This window comes from Schistocerca gregaria, chromosome 3 (assembly GCF_023897955.1).
Source record: "Schistocerca gregaria isolate iqSchGreg1 chromosome 3, iqSchGreg1.2, whole genome shotgun sequence".
In the NCBI taxonomy this organism is placed as follows: domain Eukaryota; kingdom Metazoa; phylum Arthropoda; class Insecta; order Orthoptera; family Acrididae; genus Schistocerca; species Schistocerca gregaria.
Window position 1 is genome coordinate 381,086,589 of NC_064922.1, and position 24,381 is coordinate 381,110,969.

At 40.4% G+C, this 24,381-nt stretch overlaps 1 protein-coding gene across 1 annotated transcript in view; it reads right to left on the minus strand.

Annotated features, from left to right (window-relative positions):
- LOC126355011 (islet cell autoantigen 1) overlaps positions 1 to 24,381 on the minus strand; it is a 47,490-nt gene that overhangs the window by 16,020 nt on the left and 7,089 nt on the right. The window contains exons 5-7 of the mRNA XM_050005151.1: positions 18,768 to 18,960; positions 18,403 to 18,520; positions 4,611 to 4,816 (exon numbers count right to left, since the gene is read on the minus strand). Coding sequence (XP_049861108.1) covers positions 4,611 to 4,816; positions 18,403 to 18,520; positions 18,768 to 18,960 — 517 coding nt within the window. The remainder of the gene's footprint in view (positions 1 to 4,610; positions 4,817 to 18,402; positions 18,521 to 18,767; positions 18,961 to 24,381) is intronic.

A 24,381-nucleotide genomic window follows, 5' to 3' on the forward strand; every position in this document is an offset into this window, starting at 1 on the left:
TGTCATCCACCAGGTCATTTATGTATATTGTGAATAGCAACGGTCCTATGACACTCCCCTGCGGCACACCTGAAATCACTCTTACTTCGGAAGACTTCTCTCCATTGAGAATGACGTGCTGCGTTCTGTTATCTAGGAACTCCTCAATCCAATCACACAATTGATCTGATAGTCCGTATGCTCTTACTTTGTTCATTAAACGACTATGGGGAACTGTGTCAAACGCCTTGCGGAAGTCAAGAAACACGGCATCTACCTGTGAACCCGTGTCTAAGGCCCTCTGAGTCTCGTGGACGAATAGCGCGAGCTGGGTTTCACACGATCGTCTTTTTCGAAACCCATGCTGATTCCTACAGAGTAGATTTCTAGTCTCCAGAAAAGACATTATACTCGAACATAATACGTGTTCCAAAATTCTACAACTGATCGACGTTAGAGATATAGGTCTATAGTTCTGCACATCTGTTCGACGTCCCTTCTTGAGAACGGGGATGACCTGTGCCCTTTTCCAATCCTTTGGAACGCTTCGCTCTTCTAGAGACCTACGGTACACCGCTGCAAGAAGGGGGGCAAGTTCCTTCGCGTACTCTGTGTAAAATCGAACTGGTATCCCATCAGGACCAGCGGCCTTTCCTCTTTTGAGCGATTTTAATTGTTTCTCTATCCCTCTGTCGTCTACTTCGATATCTACCATTTTGTCAACTGTGCGACAATCTAGAGAAGGAAGCACAGTGCAGTCTTCCTCTGTGAAACAGCTTTGGAAGAAGACATTTAGTAATTCGGCCTTTAGTCTGTCATCCTCTGTTTCAGTACCATTTTGGTCACAGAGTGTCTGGACATTTTGTTTTGATCCACCTACCGCTTTGACATAGGACCAAAATTTCTTAGGATTTTCTGCCAAGTCAGTACATAGAACGTTACTTTCGAATTCATTGAAAGCCTCTCGCATAGCCCTCCTCACACTACATTTCGCTTCGCGTAATTTTTGTTTGTCTGCAAGGCTTTGGCTATGTTTATGTTTGCTGTGAAGTTCCCTTTGCTTCCGCAGCAGTTTTCTAACTCGGTTGTTGTACCACGGTGGCTCTTTTCCATCTCTTACGATCTTGCTTGGCACATACTCATCTAACGCATATTGTACCATGGTTTTGAACTTTGTCCACTGATCCTCAACACTATCTGCACTTGAGACAAAACTTTTGTGTTGAGCCGTCAGGTACTCTGTAATCTGCTTTTTGTCACTTTTGCTAAACAGAAAAATCTTCCTACCTTTTTTAATATTTCTATTTACGGCTGAAATCATCGACGCAGTAACCGCTTTATGATCGCTGATTCCCTGTTCTGCATTAACTGATTCAAATAGTTCGGGTCTGTTTGTCACCAGAAGGTCTAATATATTATCGCCACGAGTCGGTTTTCTGTTTAACTGCTCAAGGTAGTTTTCAGATAAAGCACTTAAAAATATTTCACTGGATTCTTTGTCCCTGCCACCCGTTATGAACGTTTGAGTCTCCCAGTCTATATCCGGCAAATTAAAATCTCCACCCAGAACTATAACATGGTGGGGAAATCTACTCGAAATATTTTCCAAATTATTCTTCAGGTGCTGAGCCACAACAGCTGCTGAGCCCGGGGGCCTATAGAGACATCCAATTACCATGTCTGAGCCTGCTTTAACCGTGACCTTCACCCAAGTCATTTCACAATTCGAATCTCCGTCAATTTCCTTCGATACTATTGCACTTCTTATCGCTATAAACACGCCTCCCCCTTCACTGTCCAGCCTATCTCTGCGGTATACATTCCAATCAGAGTTTAGGATTTCATTACTGTTTACGTCTGGTTTCAGCCAACTTTCTGTTCCTAGTACTATATGGGCGTTGTGACCGTTTATTAATGAGAGCAGTTCTGGGACCTTTCTATAGACGCTTCTGCAGTTTACTATTAGCACATTAATATTGTTATTCCTTGTTGCATTTTGCCTACTCCTGCCTTACCGCGTCTCAGGAGGCGTCTTGTCGGGCCTAGGGAGGGAATTCTCTAACCTAAAAAAACCCCATGTGCACTCCACATGTACTCCGCTACCCTCGTAGCCGCTTCCGGCGTGTAGTGCACGCCTGACCTATTCAGGGGGACCCTACATTTCTCCACCCGATAGCGGAGGTCCACTTCTCTATGCGGAGACTAACAATTATATTGTTATTCCATCACAAATTTTCCATTTTTTGATTCTAAATTTCTTAAGTTTACAGTTAAAAGTACAAAGTGTACAACTTTGCTTCCACCATTTGCCAATTGGTGGCAACAACGGTAAGTAGTTGTAGAAAGAAACAGATTGCAGATGTCAGGCAGTTAGCTTGGACCTTGGGTCAACATAACCTCATCCAAACATTAGTTGATTTGTGTCTGCATCATGAAGTGTTCTTGACTGAAAATGTCAGTTTACAAGCCTAATTGTTGTCTTTTGCCGGAGGTGTTACTGTTTTGTTTCAATATGAAGAAAACAGCGGCCAAGTCTCATCAAATGCTCTCAAGTACATATGGTAAGGATGCTATTAGTGAAAGAACGTGTCATGAGTGGTTTCACACTTCAAGAAGGGTGAGTTTAATGTCGTAGACCGGCATAGTTGTGGAAGAGAGAATATTTTCAAAGATGCAGAATTGGAGACATTGCTAACTGAAGACTTTCGTCAAACTCAAGAAGAATTGGCACAATTAGTGGGAGTGACACAGCACGCTTCCACGTTGATAGCCAAACTGAATATTTACGGCTCCAAGATCATGCTCTGCATTTGGTGGTACCAGCTTGGCGTCGTGTACTATGAGGTGTTAAAACCAAGTGAAACACTCACAGGTGCTCGTTATCGAATAAAATTAATGAGCTTGAACAGAGCATTTAAGTACAAATGGCCAAAATACAGCGAGAGGCACGATAAAGTGATTTTGCAGCACCACAACGCTTGACACCATGCTGCAACAGAGGTCAAAACGTATTTGGAAACATTAAAATGGGAAGTCCTACCCTACCCGCCATATTCTCCAGACATTGCTCCCTCTGGCTATCACCTGTTTAGATCAATGGCGCAAGGATTTGCTAATCAACATTTCCAATCTCATGAAGAAGTCACAAATTGGATAGATTCGGGAATCGCTTCAAAAGATGAACAATTTTTTTGACGCGGGATTCGTACACTGTCCGAAAGATGGGAGAAAGTAGTGGCCAGCAATGGAAAATATGAGGCGTGCTTTAAAAATTTCTGTCAATATTGAGGCACTTGCCATAACATTGTACCAGTTTTTGAATACCCTCCTCATAGAAGTCTGCCACCTGCTTCTTAACCACTGCATCACCAATCACCACTGTTTTGACTTTGTCATCGTCTTGAAGATGCTGAACCGCCCAGGTGCTTCTTCAAGTGCAAGAACAGATGCCAGTCACTGGGTGCAAGATTGGGGCCATACAGAGGATGATCTAGGGTTTCCCACTGAAAAGATGTGATGAGATCTTTGGTCTGATTTGCCACATGAAGACGGGCATTGTCTTGCAGCAAAACGATGCCCTTGCTCAACATGCCATGTCTTTTGTTCTGAATTGAATGGCACAGATTGTACAATGTCTTACAGTAAGCTGCTGCATTGATTGTCTCATTACGAGGCAGAAATCCCACAAGCAATACTCCTTTTCTGTCCCAAAAAAATGTGCACATGATTTTCCAGGCAGAAATTGTTTGCTTAAACTTCACTTTTCTGGGTGAATCTGAATGCCGCCATTCCATGGACTGTTGCTTTGATTCTGGTGTGACGTAGGGCACCCATCTTTCATCACCCATTAACAATTTGGCTTAAGAAATCATCACCGTCGCTGTGGTACAGCTCAAGGAAAGCCAATGCACTGTCTAAACGTTTGGTTTTGTGCACATCCGTCAACATTTTCGGTACCCAACGTGCACACAATTTTCGGTAATTCAAGCGCTCGGTCACAATGCCATACAAAACACTACGAGAAACATTAGGAAAGTCATCCCGCAAGGAGGAAATTGTAAAGTGTCTGTTCTCTCTCACCTCATTGTCCACTTCCTGCACCAAACTTTCATTAACGACTGAAGGACGCCCACTCCGTTGATCATCATGCGGCCATTCCTTCACTGATAATGTTTTCTCCATAAACTGCACAAATCTCACAATGAATATTGATCACTTTTAGGCCTTTAGCACTAAGAAATCTTATAACTGCCCGTACTTCACAGTCGACGGGACTCATGATTATTGGAGGCATCTTAAACACTCAGTACACAACGTAAACAAAGAAGAATAAGACTGTAATGGCATCAGTGCGTAGACAACAGATCCAGGTACCAAGTGCGCATGAGCAGAATGCCGACCGCAGTGCTGCAGCCGTGGTGTGGCAAAACGGTACTTACTTAAAAAACACCCCCCGTACTTTGAATTACACATGTGTAACCAATTTGTTTTGTTAAAGCCTCAAATTTTGAGGAAAAAACGGCAGAAGCAAAGTTGTACACCTTGTACATACACCATGTTTGGTTCACTTAAAATTTCTCTTTGCAACCATCCTGTTCTTCCTACATACAACACTTTATTTTTAATCATACCTGATATATGTTCTGCAACTGCAGCAGGTTTTTCAAAGTCCAAGTCCACAAGAGAATATTCAGCACTCAAAGGTTGCGATGGAGGATATAAATTCTCCAAACTCTCCGACTTATTCTGTGGTGGATCACACTTATTTTTGTCAGCAGGTGTATCTGTGGAGGCATTTTCTGCTGCATCATGATATTCTGATTCAAAGAATAGTAACCTGGAAATTAAGAGAGAAACTAGAAATTAACAAAAATGTGACACTGGAAAACATGCTTTTAATACAACATGCTAAGACTCATAAATTTTCAGCCATGCTCTTTCTGAAACTTGGCAAATGCCTGCTGAGCATTTTCTCTTCCTAGATACAGAATACTTCCAGGTGAGAGGGACACCAGATACAAAGGGGTAGCAAGAGAATATTTTTTAAAGAGAATAATTCTTATGAAATTCTCAAATAGAAGTGCCACAACTCAGAGATACAAATAGAATGATACATACCAGATCATCAGTAATACATATACAATCCACAAAATCCACTCAGACCATATTGGCTGTCCAAATGCTATCAATTGATCCTCTACCAAGTGCAGAATTGAGTATCTTCCATGAAAACTGGGCTATCTACGACTTGTGGTGAGGGGCTTTAATGCCCACCAAACTACCTATGAATGTGATCACAAGGATCATAGTAGTGACTTTATATTAGAAGCCTGAAATTTAGATCATCTAAAATACAGATATCAAACAAGAATATCTGCAGACATACTTCACAGACAAATTCAGCTTGGCATCACAAGAACTGTCACTAGCTATCAATTAGGAAGTAAACGTAGGTCTTTTGGGTTTTGATCATCTAACAGTTGTTTTGATTTTCCATGGCTTGGTGCAAGCATTGTTCCAAATCTACCTAGCAAACAGATGGAGGATCAAGAGTACCGACTAGAACAAGTACCCCTCAATTAGAGATATCTGACAATGTAGTATCTCATTATCCAAAGTAACTCAGTGCAGTGATAAAGCAGCTATAGAGGCAAAGCATTTCTGCATTAGAAACAAAATTTAAAAAAAACATGGTAAAATACTAAATAACAGGGATACTATAATGAACACAAGGAAGACAGAGGAAAAGTAAGTCAAATGTCATCCAGTAAAACAACATCAAATTGCACAAAATATAAACACTAAGAATATGATTGAGGGGGAAAAAAATAAGAAGAGTGAACCAAAACAACTTCTACAATTCCGTAACCAAGGTGGCTACAGCAAGTTTAAGGAAGAATATGAAGAGTTTCAAGAAACACATTACACCTCGTTACTATTACACTGGCCAATTATTTACATTTGTGGAAAAGACTCTAGAGAGGCAAGACACCTCACACAGTCAAACATCCTTCAAGCACACGGAATCCAAGTCCCAATTAAATTCACCTGCATCTACAGTCATTTTCAACAGTAGAGTTGCGACAAACTCTCAACTTCAGTGGAAGTATTGCTTCTTTTCAAGGCAAAAATACTTACATTTGTAACTAATGAAAGACAACCTAATATGGACTGAACATTATAATATCATAGCTAATTAGTACACTTTTTAAAATCATTTTTGCATTTTCTACTGATATTATGTGGAGCAAGTCAATTTACATTCTATGTATTTATCTCTGCAATAAGCTATGTACAGAAAACTAAATGTAATGAAAATGAAAAGATTTGTTTCTTCACTGTTCATGTTACAAGTGAAACATGGATCTGTCAACAATGTTAACCTATTTTTCTACTATGATCCACATCCTGCCAGTGTTTAATTAAACATTAACATTCTTCTGTGGAGTAGGAGTTGTCTAGAAAAAAAGATTTACGATTTGATTTAAATTTTGCTTTGCTCTCTGCTAGGTATCATACGTTATCAGGTATATTATCAAAGAACTTTTTTCACTACAAGCTGAACTCCCACCCAAGTCACTGGAGTCATTTAGAGCATTTATTTACTTATAACATAGTTTTTTGAAATACTGAAAAATACACAGAACATAGAACATAACATGCAATATACAGCCTTACAAACAAACATACATCTAAATCATTTATGTAATCTATCATTTTGGAGTTGCCTACAAGAAGTCTCTGGTCTATCACTGTATGATCTGGTAGGGCATTAGGGCATTCTTTTGTGATGTGCTGATGGTCTGTGGTTCTCCACAACCAGATGGCAACTTACTTTATTTGTGTACAAAATATAAACATCTACAATGTTGGTTTCTAATTCTGCTTAGCACTGACCAGATTGTTTGTGACAAGTCAAATCTCCTAGGTTTTTGGGTGATACAAGGCATATTATTAATTTGTAGTTCAGCCCGTTCTTGAGTCAATACACTGGTAAGGTAGAAATCATCTTCCACAGCGATGATTGCTGTTTTTGTTGACGCTCGTCTAGAGTGGAGTTGGTTATGTTTTGCATCAATACCTTGATGGACTGGTAGATTTTTACTATCCACACTCTTTATGTACTCGTTCATGAGAGCATATGTGTGCTGCAGTTGAGAGAGTGAAATACGGCTTAGTACTGGTAGCTATTCTGTAGGAGTTGATTTTATAACATTAGCAGTCATTCTTATAGTGTTATTTAGCTGAATGTCTATCTTTTTATACATATGTGCTGTTTAGCCAAATTGGGACAATATATTCAACAGCTGAGAAAACAAGACCCAGAGCAGGACATATGGCAGACACCGATGCTCCCCAAGTTGTACCCCACAGCTTTTGGATGAGGATGAGGATGACGATGATGATGATGATGATGATGATGATGACGATGATGATGTGCCTTGTTTTATTTTTCAACTGTTTTTGTTTCATGCCCTCTAAAAGATAAGAGTTTTATCAAGGTTACCCCAGGTACTTTGACATTTTATTGTAAATGTAGGGAGTTTAGCTTTTGCATTGTACCCCATTCACTGGTTCCTGTTCCGTGAGCCACTTTTAACTCATTGGTGTATTTTTATTTGTGGCAGAGAATTTCATACGCACAAATACATGTACTGTGTGGGGGGGGGGGGGGGGGGGGGGAGATGGGAAGGGAGAGGAGGGATAGGTGGGTGGGTGACAGGGGAGGAGGGGTGTGGCGGTATGGCAAAAGGGGAGAGTATTCTTCCCTCCCCCAAACCAAGGGAGAGATCATTTGCAGAAAATCACTTTTTCATTATTTGAAAAACATTGTTAACCATTTCTTCTGTTGCTTAATGAATGTTAAGAGGAAGATCATCACTCAATTCAATGCAAATAATATTTCACCCCCAATGTTTGCCACGGACGTTAAGGCCAACACACATATCAAAATTCTGCATCTTTTTGTTATCTTTTCTGTCCCTCATATCATACATACAGAATGTACAAGTCAAGCAAGAATACAAGTATGTGCTTGTTGATGGTTCAGTTTTGGCAACCCTAATATATAACACATGCACTACTAACCTGCAAACTATTTTCCTGTAGAGGAGAAGAGTTCTGCAACATACAGACAATGTCATCATCTTCTTCTGCCTACCCATTAATGGATGTTGACAACCACACATTGTATCTTTACTTATGAAACACAGTTTGTAGTAGTTGGTCTGCACTTGATAATCCTGTCCAGTGCTTTATTTCTTTCATCCAGGGAATCTTCTTCACCATTTCTTCTTTTATCCTCAAGCTGACCTTTTGTTATATGGTATATATGGTGTTCTATACATTATGTCCTAAGTATGCAATTTTTATTCTTTTAAATGTTAGTATTTCTTGCTTTTCATGCATTCTTTGCTCTACTTCGGTGTTACTTATTGTTGCTGATCATGATATTTTAAGCATTCTGTGGAAAATCTGCATTTCAAAGGTAATGTATTTACACAGAAAATGTTTTTTTTCAAGGCTGTATGTTACAACTGACTACTTCAATGTTCAAACTATGGTTCATAAAAATGGATCAGAAATATCTCTAGCAAACTCTTCTGCAGTAATGTTCTCTTGGAGCAAAATAACTCTGTCCTAGGTAATTCTACCAGGCCAATAACACTTACTAGTGAAGACAGCTGTCAAATATCTGAGGCTCCCAACTAGCTAAAAACTACCTCATAAAGGTATAATTTCATCTAATCATTTTGCTGCAGGGTCTGGAAAAGACAGCCAGCTGTAACTGCCGACCTTTAGTGCCTGGGTATTGTGACAAAACTTCAAAACCGCTCACTGCAGTAGAGACTCCTCTCAGTTTATTATTAGCCACAAAATGTGGTGCACACAGCAGCTGTCATCATTACCCCCTCATTCAATGCACTGTTGGGTGTAGCTCACGAGCCTCTTTACCATGCAAATTTTCTTTTGAAAAGAGTTCAAGAGAAATCAAACCAATTCAAATTGATTGGTTCAAATTTAACCACAAAATGGATAGTTGGACAATTACAGATTACCATGGTTACGCTTCCATTACTACAAGCATACTCACATGTTCAAGATATTTTTCAGGAATATTATAAGCCTAACTCAACTAAATGATTTTAACACAACATTCCCACAAAAATTATTTAGGTAGTTATTAAAACTGGTTTTCTTTCAGGACACAATACCCACATAAATAATAAAATCTTGGCACAGTTATTCAGATAACATCCAGAAGTAACATGTGTATTACTGATGCTTCAAAAACCACTCGCACAGTTGGAGCAATTTTTAAATTCAAAGTTTACAAAACACTGATTTATTTAAATTACCAATAGAGGCAAGCATCCCGAGCATGGAATTTGCGAACATACTAGAAGGTTACACTTCCGTTTGCAGATGGTCATAGCTTTGAATGTTGATCTCAGTAACTCACCATCTGCTCTTGCAATTCTGTTGTCAGCAGTGTGAAAAACTCTACCACTGGTATTGTTGCAAGGAGAAATGACACAGCAGGATTCGTGGTAATGGACTTGTTGACCATCTAGCCACAGAAGCTGTTGTGACAGTGGAGATTACTTAGGCTACACTCCAAAACAGACTACACTTCAAAATACACATTACCGACATGTTTATTTGGATATACGACAGAAGACAAATGACGAGAATTAAAGAAGACAACAAGACATATAGACAAGAACTAGACCTTGAAATACCATCCACTTTAGGTCTCAAGATGACTGACTTCTTACAGAGGGACTAAAATTTAACTTTGGCATTTTGCAAACACCTGCTCACACTGCACATAATGGAGACTCCTTTTTGTCTTTCTTTCGATGTCCCCGAGGACGTGGAACTAGTTGCCAATATATACTTGTGCAGTTCTCACTTCTCTTGTCAGTTCATATCTCAGCTTTGTTAACAATGTAAGATCACAAAATTTACAAGGCACTCTTCGGATACTGTCATTACAGCCAGTGCAGTCCATGTGTGCTACAACATAAGATAAGAGCAGAGATCTGTGAACAAAGAAGCTGGTTGCATGGCATCAGCTGAAGCTCAATTACTAAGAAACAATTAATAGAACAAATGGAAAATAAAAGTTGAAAAAAGAAAAGACAATATAAAACTGGAAGCAAGGAAAAATATTTCACTGGAAATAAAAAAGGAAGATAGGAAACAAGAACATAAGAAAACCATTCCAGTTTTCCTTCCTGATATATTGTGGTGCATGATGAATGTTTTTTGCATGCAGTTGCAATTAATATACATGGGCTGAAGCAGTACTGGCCCAACTTCTGTTTTAATCAGTGCTAGTTCTTGTTATTTTACAGTTATCTAATAAAGTTCTGTTTTTCTAAACACATATTCTTGCTCTTCCTTGATGCTTTCATTCTATTAGTGTTTTCTCCAGTTTGTAAAATTTTTACTTAGTAGGTACTGAACCTCAAAAGATACTTATTCCTACTTTTAACTCTTCCCTGTAGTTTCCTTTTTTCAGCCAAAACCATACATGTGGCTGCATATGCAGTTTCCTAGTGATGGTACAGACATTGTATACTGGACACACCCAAAGTGTGCATCCCCTGTTGCCCACTCTCCTTAAAATGTTACCTAGTGACGATACAAACATCGTATACTGAACACACCCAAAGTGTACACCCTGTTGCCCTCTCTCCTTACACACACACACACACACACACACACACACACACAAATGTGAAACATAGTTTTCACAAATGAATTGTTGGTTCAGTTTATCTCTGCAGTATTACCACCATATGTGGTCCCCCATCCCTCTTCAGTGGAGTACATGAAATCCTTAACCTATGCATTTATACTTGCTTACCACTCTTTTACAGTCAGTATACCCAACACAGTACTTTACATGGAATAAATCCCTCAAGTTTGTGTTATGTCCTATATAGTAGCAAGCCCCTAATGGGACTCCTATATCCTTCACAGTGCTTACCACTCTTTTACTGTGAGTACACCCACCACAGTACTTTCAATGTAATAAATCCCTCAATTTTGTGTTATGTCCTATACTGTAGCAAGCCCCTAATGGGGCAGCTATCCTTCAGCATTATTCCTGCGTCCTGTGGATTGTCTAATGGCTGGGCCACAGGTGTTTCCTCATTAGAGGCACAAATATTCTGCTATGCTGCATCTGCACTGCAATAGCGGCACTATGAAAGTGGAACTACTTCCTTAGTCCATGATCATATGGCTAGACACATGAGAGTGCGCAACATTAAAAACAGCGCTGTGTTTGGTCACATGATTACACTCTTATCAATCCACCTGCCTTTAAAGACCATGATGAGGCCACCAGTAGGCAGATGGTTCTCCACTCTGTGCAATTACACTGGCCACATGTAGCCCATGTGTCAGAGCCTCATCCTCTGTTTTGCCAGAGGAAGCGGCATCCTCAGGGGCCGCTATTAGCTGAGCCATCACTCCCATCGGTTTCAACATTGCCCTGCTTCATAAGCTCTATGCCAGCATACTTGTGTGTCAGCATCGCTGCATACCAAGAGCCCCATTGGTCGAATGCCTTCCTCCCAGCTTCCACCATAGGTCTCGTCGTGTCCCAGATTGCTGCCTGCCATTCCCTGCTTACTGGGCTACCAACACTGCCAGCCTCGCTTGACCCTATCGCATCCCACTTGCTGCAGCATCAAACGCTGGATGTCTGCAGACGTCGCCATCATCCAATGCAATACTGCCCTCAACCAATGCTGCTACCAGCTCACTGGACTCCTGATGTTGCCAGCCTCACCAGATGACAGTCACACCCTACATGACAAAGCATCCATCATTGGGAACTTGATGCTTATCGAGCATCACCAGGTGCCAGGTATGCCCATGCCACAGCATTACGCATAGTCCAGACCAGTCGAGCCTCTAATATTGTCCTACAAGATGATATGTATTGTTAACCATTGTGCAATAAAGTCTTGCAGAAGTCACTGAAAACTGCTGTTTACTTCCTGTGCCATGATTATGTGACTGTCAGTTTATTGGAACTATCAGACCAAACACTTGAGAGACTCATCTGCGACTGATATTCCAGCATGCAAAGTAATATGGGCTAGCCAGCAGACAATTTTATTTTTCTCATGCTCTGAATGCTTATCATATTGCCTGTTTTGCAGGGACATGCAAAGCCTTGCTAAGCTTCACTGGCTGCGTACCATGCTGACAACACTGCCCCCCCCCCCTCCCCAAAAAAACTGCAATCTGCCCTAGCTGCTTTATGTCACTTCACAAAGTTGTAGATGTTTTTGTTTTCCAATACAATTACACTAGTACCAGATAGTCTGATCACTTGCCCCCACTCAATTGACAATTGACTGATCTCTTCCTCAGTTCATTGGGAACACTATTTTACCACTGTTGCATCTTGTGAAGATCAAAGACAAAGCAATCAATCACTGCATAAACTGATATAACAATGAAAATAATCAATAATCCATTTCTACTATATAATGTATGGAAGGGTTGAAGGGTAAGAAAGAGGGGTAAAGGAAAAGGATTGGAGAAGTTTAGGAAAAGGGGTGGAGTTTGGAAAAGTCACCCAGAACCCTGGTCAGGGGAGTCTTAATGTCGAGAAGGACAGACTGATTGATGGGGACAGCACTAAGCGAGATTTGAAAACTTGAGAGCTTAAAGGTGGAAGACAGGGTAATATGCAAGCAGAGATACTTGGTAAAACATTGTGGACAAGTTATACAAGTGAAACACTACATGCATTGTACGCAACAGAGGTGAGGGAGGGATGGCAAAAAATAGTTGTGTCAGAAAACAAAAAATGTAGAAAAATAAAATTGAGTGAAAAAAGAAGTAGTTACTGTGAAGAAATGCTGAGGCAGAAGAAAATAATTTAAATTAAGACCAGGTGGGTGGCGAGAACCAAGGACACGTTGTAGCACTAGGTCCCACCTGTGGAGTTCTGAGAACTGGTGTCTGGTGGAAGAGTCCAGACAGCATGTATGCTGAAACAGGCACTGAGGTCATGACAGTCTTGTTGTAGAGCATGTTCTGCAATAGGATATTGTTTGTTGCTGGTATGAACCCTCTGCCTATGCCCATTCATCCTAAACGATAACTTGGTGGTAGTCATGCTGATGTAAAAGGCCGAACGTTACATAATGACTAGTATACGACATATGTCTTTTCACAGGTGGGTCTCCCTTTGATAGTATATGGTTTTCCAGTTACAGGACTGGTATAAGTGGTGGTAGGAGGGCGCAAAGGGCAAATCTTGCAGTAGGGTCAGTCACAGGGGTAGCAGCCACAACACAGGGTTAGGAGCCATAGAGTAGCGAGATGGATGTAGAAGGAGCATAGGGTCTGACAAGGATATTGTGGAAATTGGGAGGGCGACAGAAAGCTATTCTAGATCTGGTGGGCAAAATCTCAGATAGAATGGATCTAATTGCAGGGCAAGATTTAGAAAGCAATGGCTTTGTCGAAGTAGCTAATTAATACATTCAAGACTGAGTGATAAGTGGTGTGTTCTGAAGTTGTTTTTAGGATGTATCAGAACTGGATGCAATGGCATCAGAAATCTACTTTTTAACTAGGCTTGCGGCCTAATTATATCCAGTGAAGGCTGAAGTGAGAATGCTGGTCTATTGCTGTAAAGGATCTGCATCCAAACAAATACATTTGCCCCGAATGCCAAGGTTGTATGGGAGGGAACGTTTGACATGGAAAGGATGGCAACTGTCAAAATGTACATATTGTTGTTCGTTAGTTGGTTTGATGTGTACAGAAGCGTGAAGCTGACCTTAGGTGAGGACAAGTTCAACATCAAGTAAAGCGGTATGGGATTCAGAACTGGACTGAAATTTAAATGGGTGAAGGTATTTAAAGATTCCAGGAATTTTAACTGGTCAGTCTCACTATGAGTCCACATGGCAAAAAGTCATCAATGTGTCTACACCAAATGATGGGCTGAAGGCTTATGGATCCCAGGCAAACCCCCTCCTGGCTATCCACAAAAAGGTTTGCACATAGGAAGGAGCCATCCTGGTATGCATGGCTGTACCACTGATCTGTTTGCATGTCTGCATAAACTAAGTCTTACATGGTCTTACAGAGATTATATCATGACCCAGGACCGATTCATAAACTGGTCACAATTACATCTCCTCAGCAAATTTTCCCACATTCACTATTTACTTTTGTGGAAGAAGTGGTTTTCATGTTCAGTCTCCTTTTGCCAATCAGAATTTGTGTAAGGAAGGAAAAAAGCATTTATAGAACCATATACACTTGGGACAACAGATACACAACACTACTTTGCGTTGTCTGTAGCAATAGATTACTGTGGCTTTCTCATCCAAACAATCAAGCATTTGCTTGAAATACACTCCTGGAAATGGAAAAAAGAACACATTGACACCGGTGTGTCAGACCCACCATACTTGCTCCGTACACTGCGAGAGGGCTGTACAAGCAATGATCACACGCACGGCACAGCGGACACACCAGGAACCGCGGTGTTGGCCGTCGAATGGCACTAGCTGCGCAGCATTTGTGCACCGCCGCCGTCACTGTCAGCCAGTTTGCCGTGGCATACGGAGCTCCATCGCAGTCTTTAACACTGGTAGCATGCCGCGACAGCGTGGACGTGAACTGTATGTGCAGTTGACGGACTTTGAGCGAGGGCATATAGTGGGCATGCAGGAGGCCGGGTGGACGTACCGCCGAATTGCTCAACACGTGGGGCGTGAGGTCTCCACAGTACATTGATGTTGTCGCCAGTGGTCGGCGGAAGGTGCACGTGCCCGTCGACCTGGGACCGTAGGATCCTACGCAGTGCCGTAGGGGACCGCACCGCCACTTCCCAGCAAATTAGGGACACTGTTGCTCCTGGGGTATCGGCGAGGACCATTCGCAACCGTCTCCATGAAGCTGGGCTACGGTCCCGCACTCCGTTAGGCCGTCTTCCGCTCACGCCCCAACATCGTGCAGCCCGCCTCCAGTGGTGTCGCGACAGGCGTGAATGGAGGGACGAATGGAGACGTGTCGTCTTCAGCGATGAGAGTCACTTCTGCCTTGGTGCCAATGATGGTTGTATGCGTGTTTGGCGCCGTGCAGGTGAGCGCCACAATCAGGACTGCATACGACCGAGGCACACAGGGCCAACACCCGGCATCATGGTGTGGGGAGCGATCTCCTACACTGGCCGTACACCTCTAGTGATCGTCGAGGGGACACTGAATAGTGCACGGTACATCCAAACTGTCATCGAACCCATCGTTCTACCATTCCTAGACCGGCACGGGAACTTGCTTTTCCAACAGGACAATGCACGTCCGCATGTATCCCGTGCCACCCAACGTGCTCTAGAAGGTGTAAGTCAACTACCCTGGCCAGCAAGATCTCCGGATCTGTCCCCCACTGAGCATGTTTGGGACTGGATGAAGCGTCGTCTCACGCGGTCTCCACGGCCAGCACGAACGCTGGTCCAACTGAGGCGCCAGGTGGAAATGGCATGGCAAGCCGTTCCACAGGACTACATCCAGCATCTCTACTATCGTCTCCATGGGAGAATAGCAGCCTGCATTGCTGCGAAAGGTGGATATACACTGTACTAGTGCCGACATTGTGCATGCTCTGTTGCCTGTGTCTATGTGCCTGTGGTTCTGTCAGTGTGATCATGTGATGTATCTGACCCCAGGAATGTGTCAATAAAGTTTCCCCTTCCTGGGACAATGAATTCACGGTGTTCTTATTTCAATTTCCAGGAGTGTAATTCAAGAAAACAACATAAATGGATGCTAACAATATCTAAAACTCTGAAAATGTTGAGTATAAATGGACAAATTCCAGCATTACTATACAATGTGCTTTAAACAGATGTGTGCTGAGTGAAGTTGTGAGGGAGGGGCACGACCTGCTATACTAGAAAGCTGCTCTGAAAACAAAGATTTAAACATATCCAAAGCATCATGTCCAAAAACTGAATGAAATAAAATTAGCATAAGGAGAATAATGTGTGAAGTGTCCTACAAATTCAAACGTAAAATTCTATCTGCTAATCTGAAAAGCCATCTGTCCACACATTCAGTGACCATAATGGCACTGAAATGGAGAATGACAGTGTGTCAAAATACTGGCTTGTTTTCCAAAATTGTTTCACTGAGAAAGCTCAGTCAGTAGTTCCTCCTCTCAACTGTCACAAAAACACAAAAAAGTGACCGTGGGATAGAAATCAACTAAAATCATTCAATTGAGAAAAGTCACCTGGATCTGACTGGTTACCTCCATGATGCTACACAGTTTGAGAAAGGACTTGCTCCTCTTCAAGCTGCAGCCTACCATAGGCACTGGAGGAACAAAGCACACCTATTGATTGCAGGTAAAAAGTGCAGATCATTCTCATCTTCAAGAAGGGTCATCAAACAGATGCCCACAACTATAGACCCAGATGACTGATATTACTCTGTTGTAGAATTTTGGAAAATATTTTATGTCCAGATTTCTGGAGGCTGAAAATTGGTTCTCCAAACAGCAATTGTGTGAACTTCAGCTCATCCAACAGACCCAGAAGGTAGAGGATAACAGTCCCAGATTAATACCATGTTCCTCGAATTCAGGACAACACTGTCACTTAAAGAAAATACAGAATATCAGACCAGCTTTGTCATTAGATTGAAGAGTTCTCAGCAAATAGCACATATCATGTCAATCTTAATGGAAAGTAATCTTCATACGGAAAAGCAACTTGCGGCAAAGCCAAAGGGAGTCTTGTAGGACCAATACTGAACACGATTTATATAAATAAACTCGTGGATAATGTCAGAAGCACCATGAGTCTGTTTGCGGATGATGGTGATGTGCACAGAGAAGTCAAAGTCAGGGGGTAAACACTTTGTGTAGAGACTGACAGCTGACCCTCAACAAAAGTACTGCGCACAAATAAGCAGAAAGAAATGTCTTGCATGATTATACAATTGCCAATCAATCACAAGGAGCAGTCACATCTATTAAATACCTGGGAGTATGCACACAGAGTGACTTCAAGTGGAATTACCAAAAAAACTAATCACAGAAATGCAGTTGCTAGACTGTGATTCATTGGAAGAATTCCCAGGAAGTATAATGTGCCTAGGTGTAGCTCATAAAACTCTCATTCACCTGATACTTGAGGATCACTCGGCAGTCTGAGACCCTTGCCAGACAGAACTTACAGGGGAAACAGAGAATATCCAAGAATGAGTGGTGCATTTCATCAGGAATTTCTTTAACAAATGTGAAAATGTCTCATCTGATAATAAATTCCACTGGAAGGGGCAAACACAGATGTGTTGAAGTGCCTAAACCATTTTTGTCTGCAATGCAAATCTTGTGAGCCATATGTAATATAAAAAATACAAAGGCTAGCTTACTTTGAGTACTTTCATCCCAAATCTACCTAAGTCTTCATTTATACTCTGCAAACCACTGTGACATGCATCACAGAGGGCACATACCATTTTACTACTAATTCGGGTTTCTTCCTGTTCCATTCATGTATGAGGTATGGGAATAATGACTGATTGCCTCTGTGCTTGCAGTCATTGTTCTAATATTATCCTCATGGGCCCTATGTGAGCGATACATATGGGATTGTAGCATATTCCTAAAATCAACACTTAAAGTCAGTTCCTGAAACTTTGTCAACAGACTTTCTTGGGATAGTTTACATCTGTCTTCAAGAATCTTCCAGCTCAGTTCCTTCAGTATCTTTGTGACACTCCCCATGTCATATGGAATCACTGTAGGGTAACTTGTCACATCAAACTAAACTTTTCCGAGTTCAAAAGTGTCTAATACACATTATTTTTCATGTGAACTCAAGAGCATACTGTAAAGATATGTTGTTCAAGCAACTGGGAAACTAAGTATTGCTTCCCAATATAGCTATTTCTCAATTAAATTTTGTCATAAATAATCTCTTTCTTTTATCAAACAGTTTAGCTCATGGAATAACACTAGAAATAAGAATAATTTTCAAAAAGATTTTCAAAAGGTTATTCAAGAATATACATTTTCGATAAATCGCCAGCATCCATAAGAAGATTAATTACTAGTAAAGTTCAGTTTAAGATTTATTGGTAGCCAATTCCTTCTATTCCACTAATGAATTTCTTGGTTGAACCAATCAATGACTATACATTATCAGTAATAGCAAACAACATGAGCATTATGCAAAATCTGACTTCCACACAGGGTCAGTGCGACCAGGTGATCAATGTAAATATGCACTGTAAACTGACTTTCTATTTGATGACACAGGACTACGGAGTCAAGATGTAGAATCATTACAAAATAGTACAAAACAATAGCCAATAGCTCAAAAAGAGAGCTCTCAATTTTGTTAACTATGAGGAAACTCACTTGTCTTTATCTTCTTCCTCTACTGGCTGGTCCTCTGATGAGCCCGATATCTGTTCTGCTAATTTTAAAGATGGTTCTGTCAATTCCTTTACAACACAGAAGTCATAATGCTGGTAACCTGACCAAAAAGACAAGCTTTGATACAAAATTCATTATATATTGAAAATTTATTAAAAAGGACTCTGAAGTCTTGACACAGGATACATAAATTGAAATACAAATGAGAAAAAATAACTTATTTAGATACAATTTCTCATGTCAGTTCATATGATTAAGTTTACATACAGGTAAATGCCTTTTATTAAACCTCTTCATAAATATAGCTACTCTATCTGTCTCTTTATAAACAAGTAATAAATACTAACCTTTGAAGCTATTGGAGATAGTGGTGAATGTTTTAGATGTTTTCTCTGCAAACTGAAGCAATGAATTTTGATACAGAATCAAAGCATGAGAAAACATATTACATCGTGCTGCAGCTAAAAGATCAACTTTTTGAAGGCAATCCAGCTTTAACTTATCAAAACGGACCTTGCTTCGACGTACTTGTGTCTGCACCTGTTACACATACAATAATGAAATAAAATAAAACTGAATAAACAAAAGGGAGCACAGTAAACAAGTAAGTTTAAAATATAATCAAAGAATGAAATTAAAGCCAAATAATTGATACGGTAGAAAGAATACATCATAATTCAACGGTTCATAAGAATTTTGTGCCTTCAACATTGTTTAAAATTTATGTTTTTATTATATTTCTCAAACTTCACACATTTACAATCAAATGTGTGACACAAAGAACATTACAACAGTAACAGCCATCAGAATGACATTGCAATGGCTAAAGAAAATATATACATCAAAAAGCGTTTTGCATCACCCCCGTTCCCAGAACTGCTGAAGACAGACGTTGACTGTGGATAATGTATCAAGACACAGTCCCTTTGACTGTTTAGAGACGTCACTAAACCAGCCCAAAGATGTAAACAACCAGGCAAGAGCAGCACGTATTAGATGAAGAGGAAGAAGGTACACGGCTCATATTGTCTGTAGTTCAACCTCGCCTAGATGATCAATAACGTAGTTCGATTACATGCGCATTGTTACTTTGTGACTGGAAGGGCTCTCAGCAAGATAAGTGTCCAGGCATCTCGGAGTGAACCAAAGCGATGTTGTTTGGACATAGAGAAGATACAAAGAGACAGGAACTGACAATGACATGCCTCGCTCAGGCCGCCCAAGGGCTACTACTGCAGTGGATGACCGCTACCTATGGATTATGGCTCGGAGAAACCCTGACAGCAACACCACCATGTTGAATAATGCTTATCGTGCAGCCACAGGACGTCGTGTTATGGCTCAAACTGTGCGCAATAGGCTGCATGATGCACAACTTCACTCCCGACATCCATGGCAACCATGCAACCATGACACCATGCAGCGTGGTACGGATGGGCCCAACAACACGCCGAATGACCGCTCAGGATTGGCATCACAGTCTCTTTACTGAATCATGTCGCATATGCCTTCAACCAGACAATCGTCAAAGACGTGTTTGGAGGCAACTCAGTCAGGCTAAACATCTTAGACACACTGTCCAGCGAGTGCAGCACGGTGGAGGGTCCCTGCTGCTTTACGGTGGCATTATGTGGGGCCGACGTATGCCACTGATGGTCATGGAAGGTGCCATAACAGCTGTACAATACGTGAATGCCATTCTCCAACTGATAGTGCAACCATATTGGCAGCATACTGACGAGGCATTCGTCTTCATGGATGACAATTTGCGTCCCCACCGTGCATGTCTTGTGACTGACTTCCTTCAGTATAATGACATCACTCGACTAGAGTGGCCAGCATGTTCTCCAGTTATGAACCCTATTGAACATGCCTGGGATAGATTGAAAAGGGCTGTTTCTGGACGACGTGACCCACCAACCACTCTGAGGGATCTATGCCAAATCGCCATTGAGGAGCGGGACAAACTGCACCAACAGTGCCTTGACGAACTAGTGGATAGTATGCCACAATGAATACAGGCTTGCATCAATGTAAGAGGAATGCTACTGGGTATTAGAGGTACCGGTGTGTACAGCAATCTGGACCACCACCTCTGAAGGTCTTGCTGTATGGTGGTACAACATAAAATGGATGGTTTTCATGAGCAATAAAAAGGGTGGAAATGATGATTATGTTGACCTCTATTCGAATTTTCTGTACAGGTTCCAGAACTCTCACAACAGAAATGATGTAAAACTTTTTTTGATGTGTGTGTTATTTCTTATATAAATGAAACTGTTTAGATGACATTTTGCCTTTAGTGCAGGTAAACAACAATGAATAGAACAACTTAAGGTAGTAAGTTTAAAAACAGGTTACATAATCAATTACAATTAGGTTAAAATAGCACACTCAAAATAGTAAAAATCAATACTTAGGCAGAGAAACAACAGAGGAGTTTTTGTAGTAAGCATAGCTGGAGATAATGTGTATGTGGGCAGCGTAAGAAACAGGGAAAAATAGAAAATGGGTTGGACTGTTTTGGTAAGTTAAATATGGTTTTCAGAAACAAGCTTCCAGTGTGACTTAAAGTGAATGTTTACAATCAATGTGTATTACCAATACTGACATATGGCAGTGAGGCATGGACTTTTCAAGTAAAAAAAAATTATCACTACTCAGTGAGAAGTGGAAAGATGCTTGTTGTGAACTGATAGGAAAACACACAAATAGATCAGAGAAGAGACCCTTTGCATCCTTCTTACTTAATTACTGAACTATCAATTTTCTCAATTACTGAACTATCAATTTTCTCACATCCTTTCATTTCAGGACTCTTAATTTGCGAGGATTGTACTTCAAATCCATGCCCGAGTACCCACATTTAAATTTTCTGTGTTTTTCTTAACCTGTTTGAGAGAGATGTTGGACATATTACTTCAACAAGTACTGGGCCAATTTCTTCCTCAATCCTTTCCCAATCTGGGCTTATATTCAATATCTACTGGGATGTTAAAACCTAACCTTTCTAATTCTTTTTCACTTCAACTGTCAGATGAAATAACCTGAAGTTTTAAAAGCTGTCATTTGCATCTTTTTTATGTTCAAGAAGCTGACACTTATTAAGAATAACTCCTTTTTTATGTATTTTTATTGGACTGCAGTACCATCATCATCTTCGAATCTGTTTCAAACTGAAATATACTTCTGGCCTCCTAAGAACATTTTGCAACAGGAAATCACAGCAAATAAAACATAAATAAGTTCCAGCAACAGTGCAGTATGTTTTGTAATAGTTACCAGAAGTTGGCCCCATGTTGCGAAAGAAGTGGTAATAGGTTGTATCAGTCTGCATGGATGTAAGCTTTGATATTATTTAATATTAATTTAATGATGTACACTGATGATAGTGCCAGAAGGAACAAACTGAAAACAATTCTTCACAACCAGACAAATTACTATACAGTAATTTTGCAGGTAAAGCTGCATGTTACAGATGTTGAGTGTTTCCTCCCTAGTCCCCCTTTTCCTATTTTTTATACATACAGTTATATGAATGACTTACTGGGCTCATATATACAGTGAATATCAAAGAGGCATAACCAAAAATACTTCATGAGTAAAGGCAATAACTTGTCAAAAAAGCACGCGCACACCCACCCATACGTGCAGGCATGCATAGACCCACAGAGGCTGGAAGCACAATGCCAGCTGCTGCATTTAAGCAGGTGGGCTACATTCGGCAGAGGATTGTGTAAAGTGAGGTTGGTAGAGGTGGAATGCAGGACAGGGGTTAGGGTCTTTGGTTAGTGGCTTGGAGTGAGGCAACCAGTTTGGCAGGCAAGAATGCAGGAGCGAGAGGTGGCAGATACACATGCTGTAGTTGGGTTGGCGTAAGTTGATTCTTCATAGTTGCAGTGGATTGGGCGCGGCATGTTCACACGCCTACCTCAACCAATAACTTAATGTGATTTTGTAAATGTTTCTAAGGCAACATCTTAGTGTTGCCATAGTGCTTCACAGTTGAAAGCTGGTGTCAGCACCGTGAGCTTTCAGGGGTCTTCTTAAGCAATCTCAACTGCAAGCACATGATGTGCTGTTGTCAGAGCCAGGGGAATGGCACATACTGAAAGTGACATGGGGACATTAATGGCAGGAGATTACAAGACAGAGAAAAAAGAAAATTTGTGAGGAAGGATGTGTAACAAGGATAGCTCACACCTGCTTACTACAGAGATGGTGGTGGTGGAATGAAGGATCCACATTGCCCAGGCTGTAAAATAGCCATACCAACTCAGCATGTTATGCTCAGCTCCAACTTTGGTCAACTTTGTCCTTGAAAACAGTTTGGCAGCAGCTATTAATCCTGGTGTACAGCTAGTTGGTAGTTGTACCGACATGAAAAGCTCTGTAGTGTCTGCAGCAGAATTGGTTTATGATATGGGCTGCTTTCAAAGGTGGCCTGGCCTCATATGGCACAGGAAAGCCCGTGATAGGATTGGAGTAGGTAGTGCAGGGTGGGTGGATCGGGAAGGTCTGCTTCATAGATGCATCTCTCTGTATACAATTAATTCAATGTCTTTTGCATTCCTTAATACATTTTCTAAGAACAATGTTATGAATGTCTGTTTAAAATTTGATTAAAGATCATTGTGTTCTTTCCTTTGAATGTTTACAATAATCAGAAATATCTATCCTCACTAGCCAACCCACAGTTCAAAATCAGAAATGTGAAACTCAGCTAATTCTCTTCATTTTCATATTCTGCAAGTCACAGACATTCCGACACTCACATTCTGTTTTATTTGATGAAGTATTGACTCAATACATAGTCACAACTTTATCAGATGATAGGGAAATACAATGCTACAAACTGATTAGATTGGATATTTGATGGTGCAGAGGATTTCTTGACATACAGAATCCAATATATTATCTTGGAAAAAGAACTATGAACTGATTGCAAACATGCAAAATGGCAGTGAAATGGTACCTTGAGTATTTATTTACATACATATTCTATTTATTATTTAATATGTGTAAAACACTAGGATGTGGAACAAGTAAAAAAATATGTAAATGTGAAGTATATAGAAAACGTAACGAGGTAAAGTACAAAACTTAAAGAAAAATTGCAGTAAAACAAAAACATAAAAATAGAACAAAAACAGATGAAAGTTGAAAAAAGCACTATATAAGAATTAGAACATGTTGACCAAAAACACATAATAAACAAACAATAAAAATCTATATACATCAAAAGTCTACAGGTGTGTCCTAAAAAGTTAATCAAATGAATAAAAGGTTTTCTGAAGTAAAAACATCTTTATTTTATTTTTAAATACTGCAATGTAACTTGACAGGCCTCTGATGTTATTTGACAATGAATTACATATATATTTAATGCAAGAATACTGGGATAAAGAGGAATATTCAATACGACTCACAGCTTTTATCAGTGATGTAGGAAACCTGATACAAATGTCGTAAATACAGTGACTAGAACATGATATCACTAGTGATGTTTTCAAATACACTAAGCAATGGACAGTCTGTCACTACAACCAGATTTTTTTAGTTTCACAGTTGTTGGCTTTGTCAATTCATAACCAAACTATCACCTGTCAAACTAAACAAGACGTAGAGCTAAGCTACAGGTCAATCAGTGAAGGTGTTTATGTTTTCACATTCACTGGCTTCACCAACAAACAAAAGAAACTGTGAATACAACACCCCAAAATGTGACACCACAGCAATGACTGTGGTCCAAGCTGACAACTCATACCAAATATTATTCTGGACCCAAATAGTCTACATCTTTCTGCATCTAGATTAAATTTTTGAAATCAAAATAGAGGTCTGCCTTTTGTCTTTCATTGTTATCACAGGACATTTCATTTGTTTCATAATGCATGGGACTGTCAACCAGAAATGGAATAAACATATTTTAAATATATTGGGAAGTGGAGATGAGTTCTT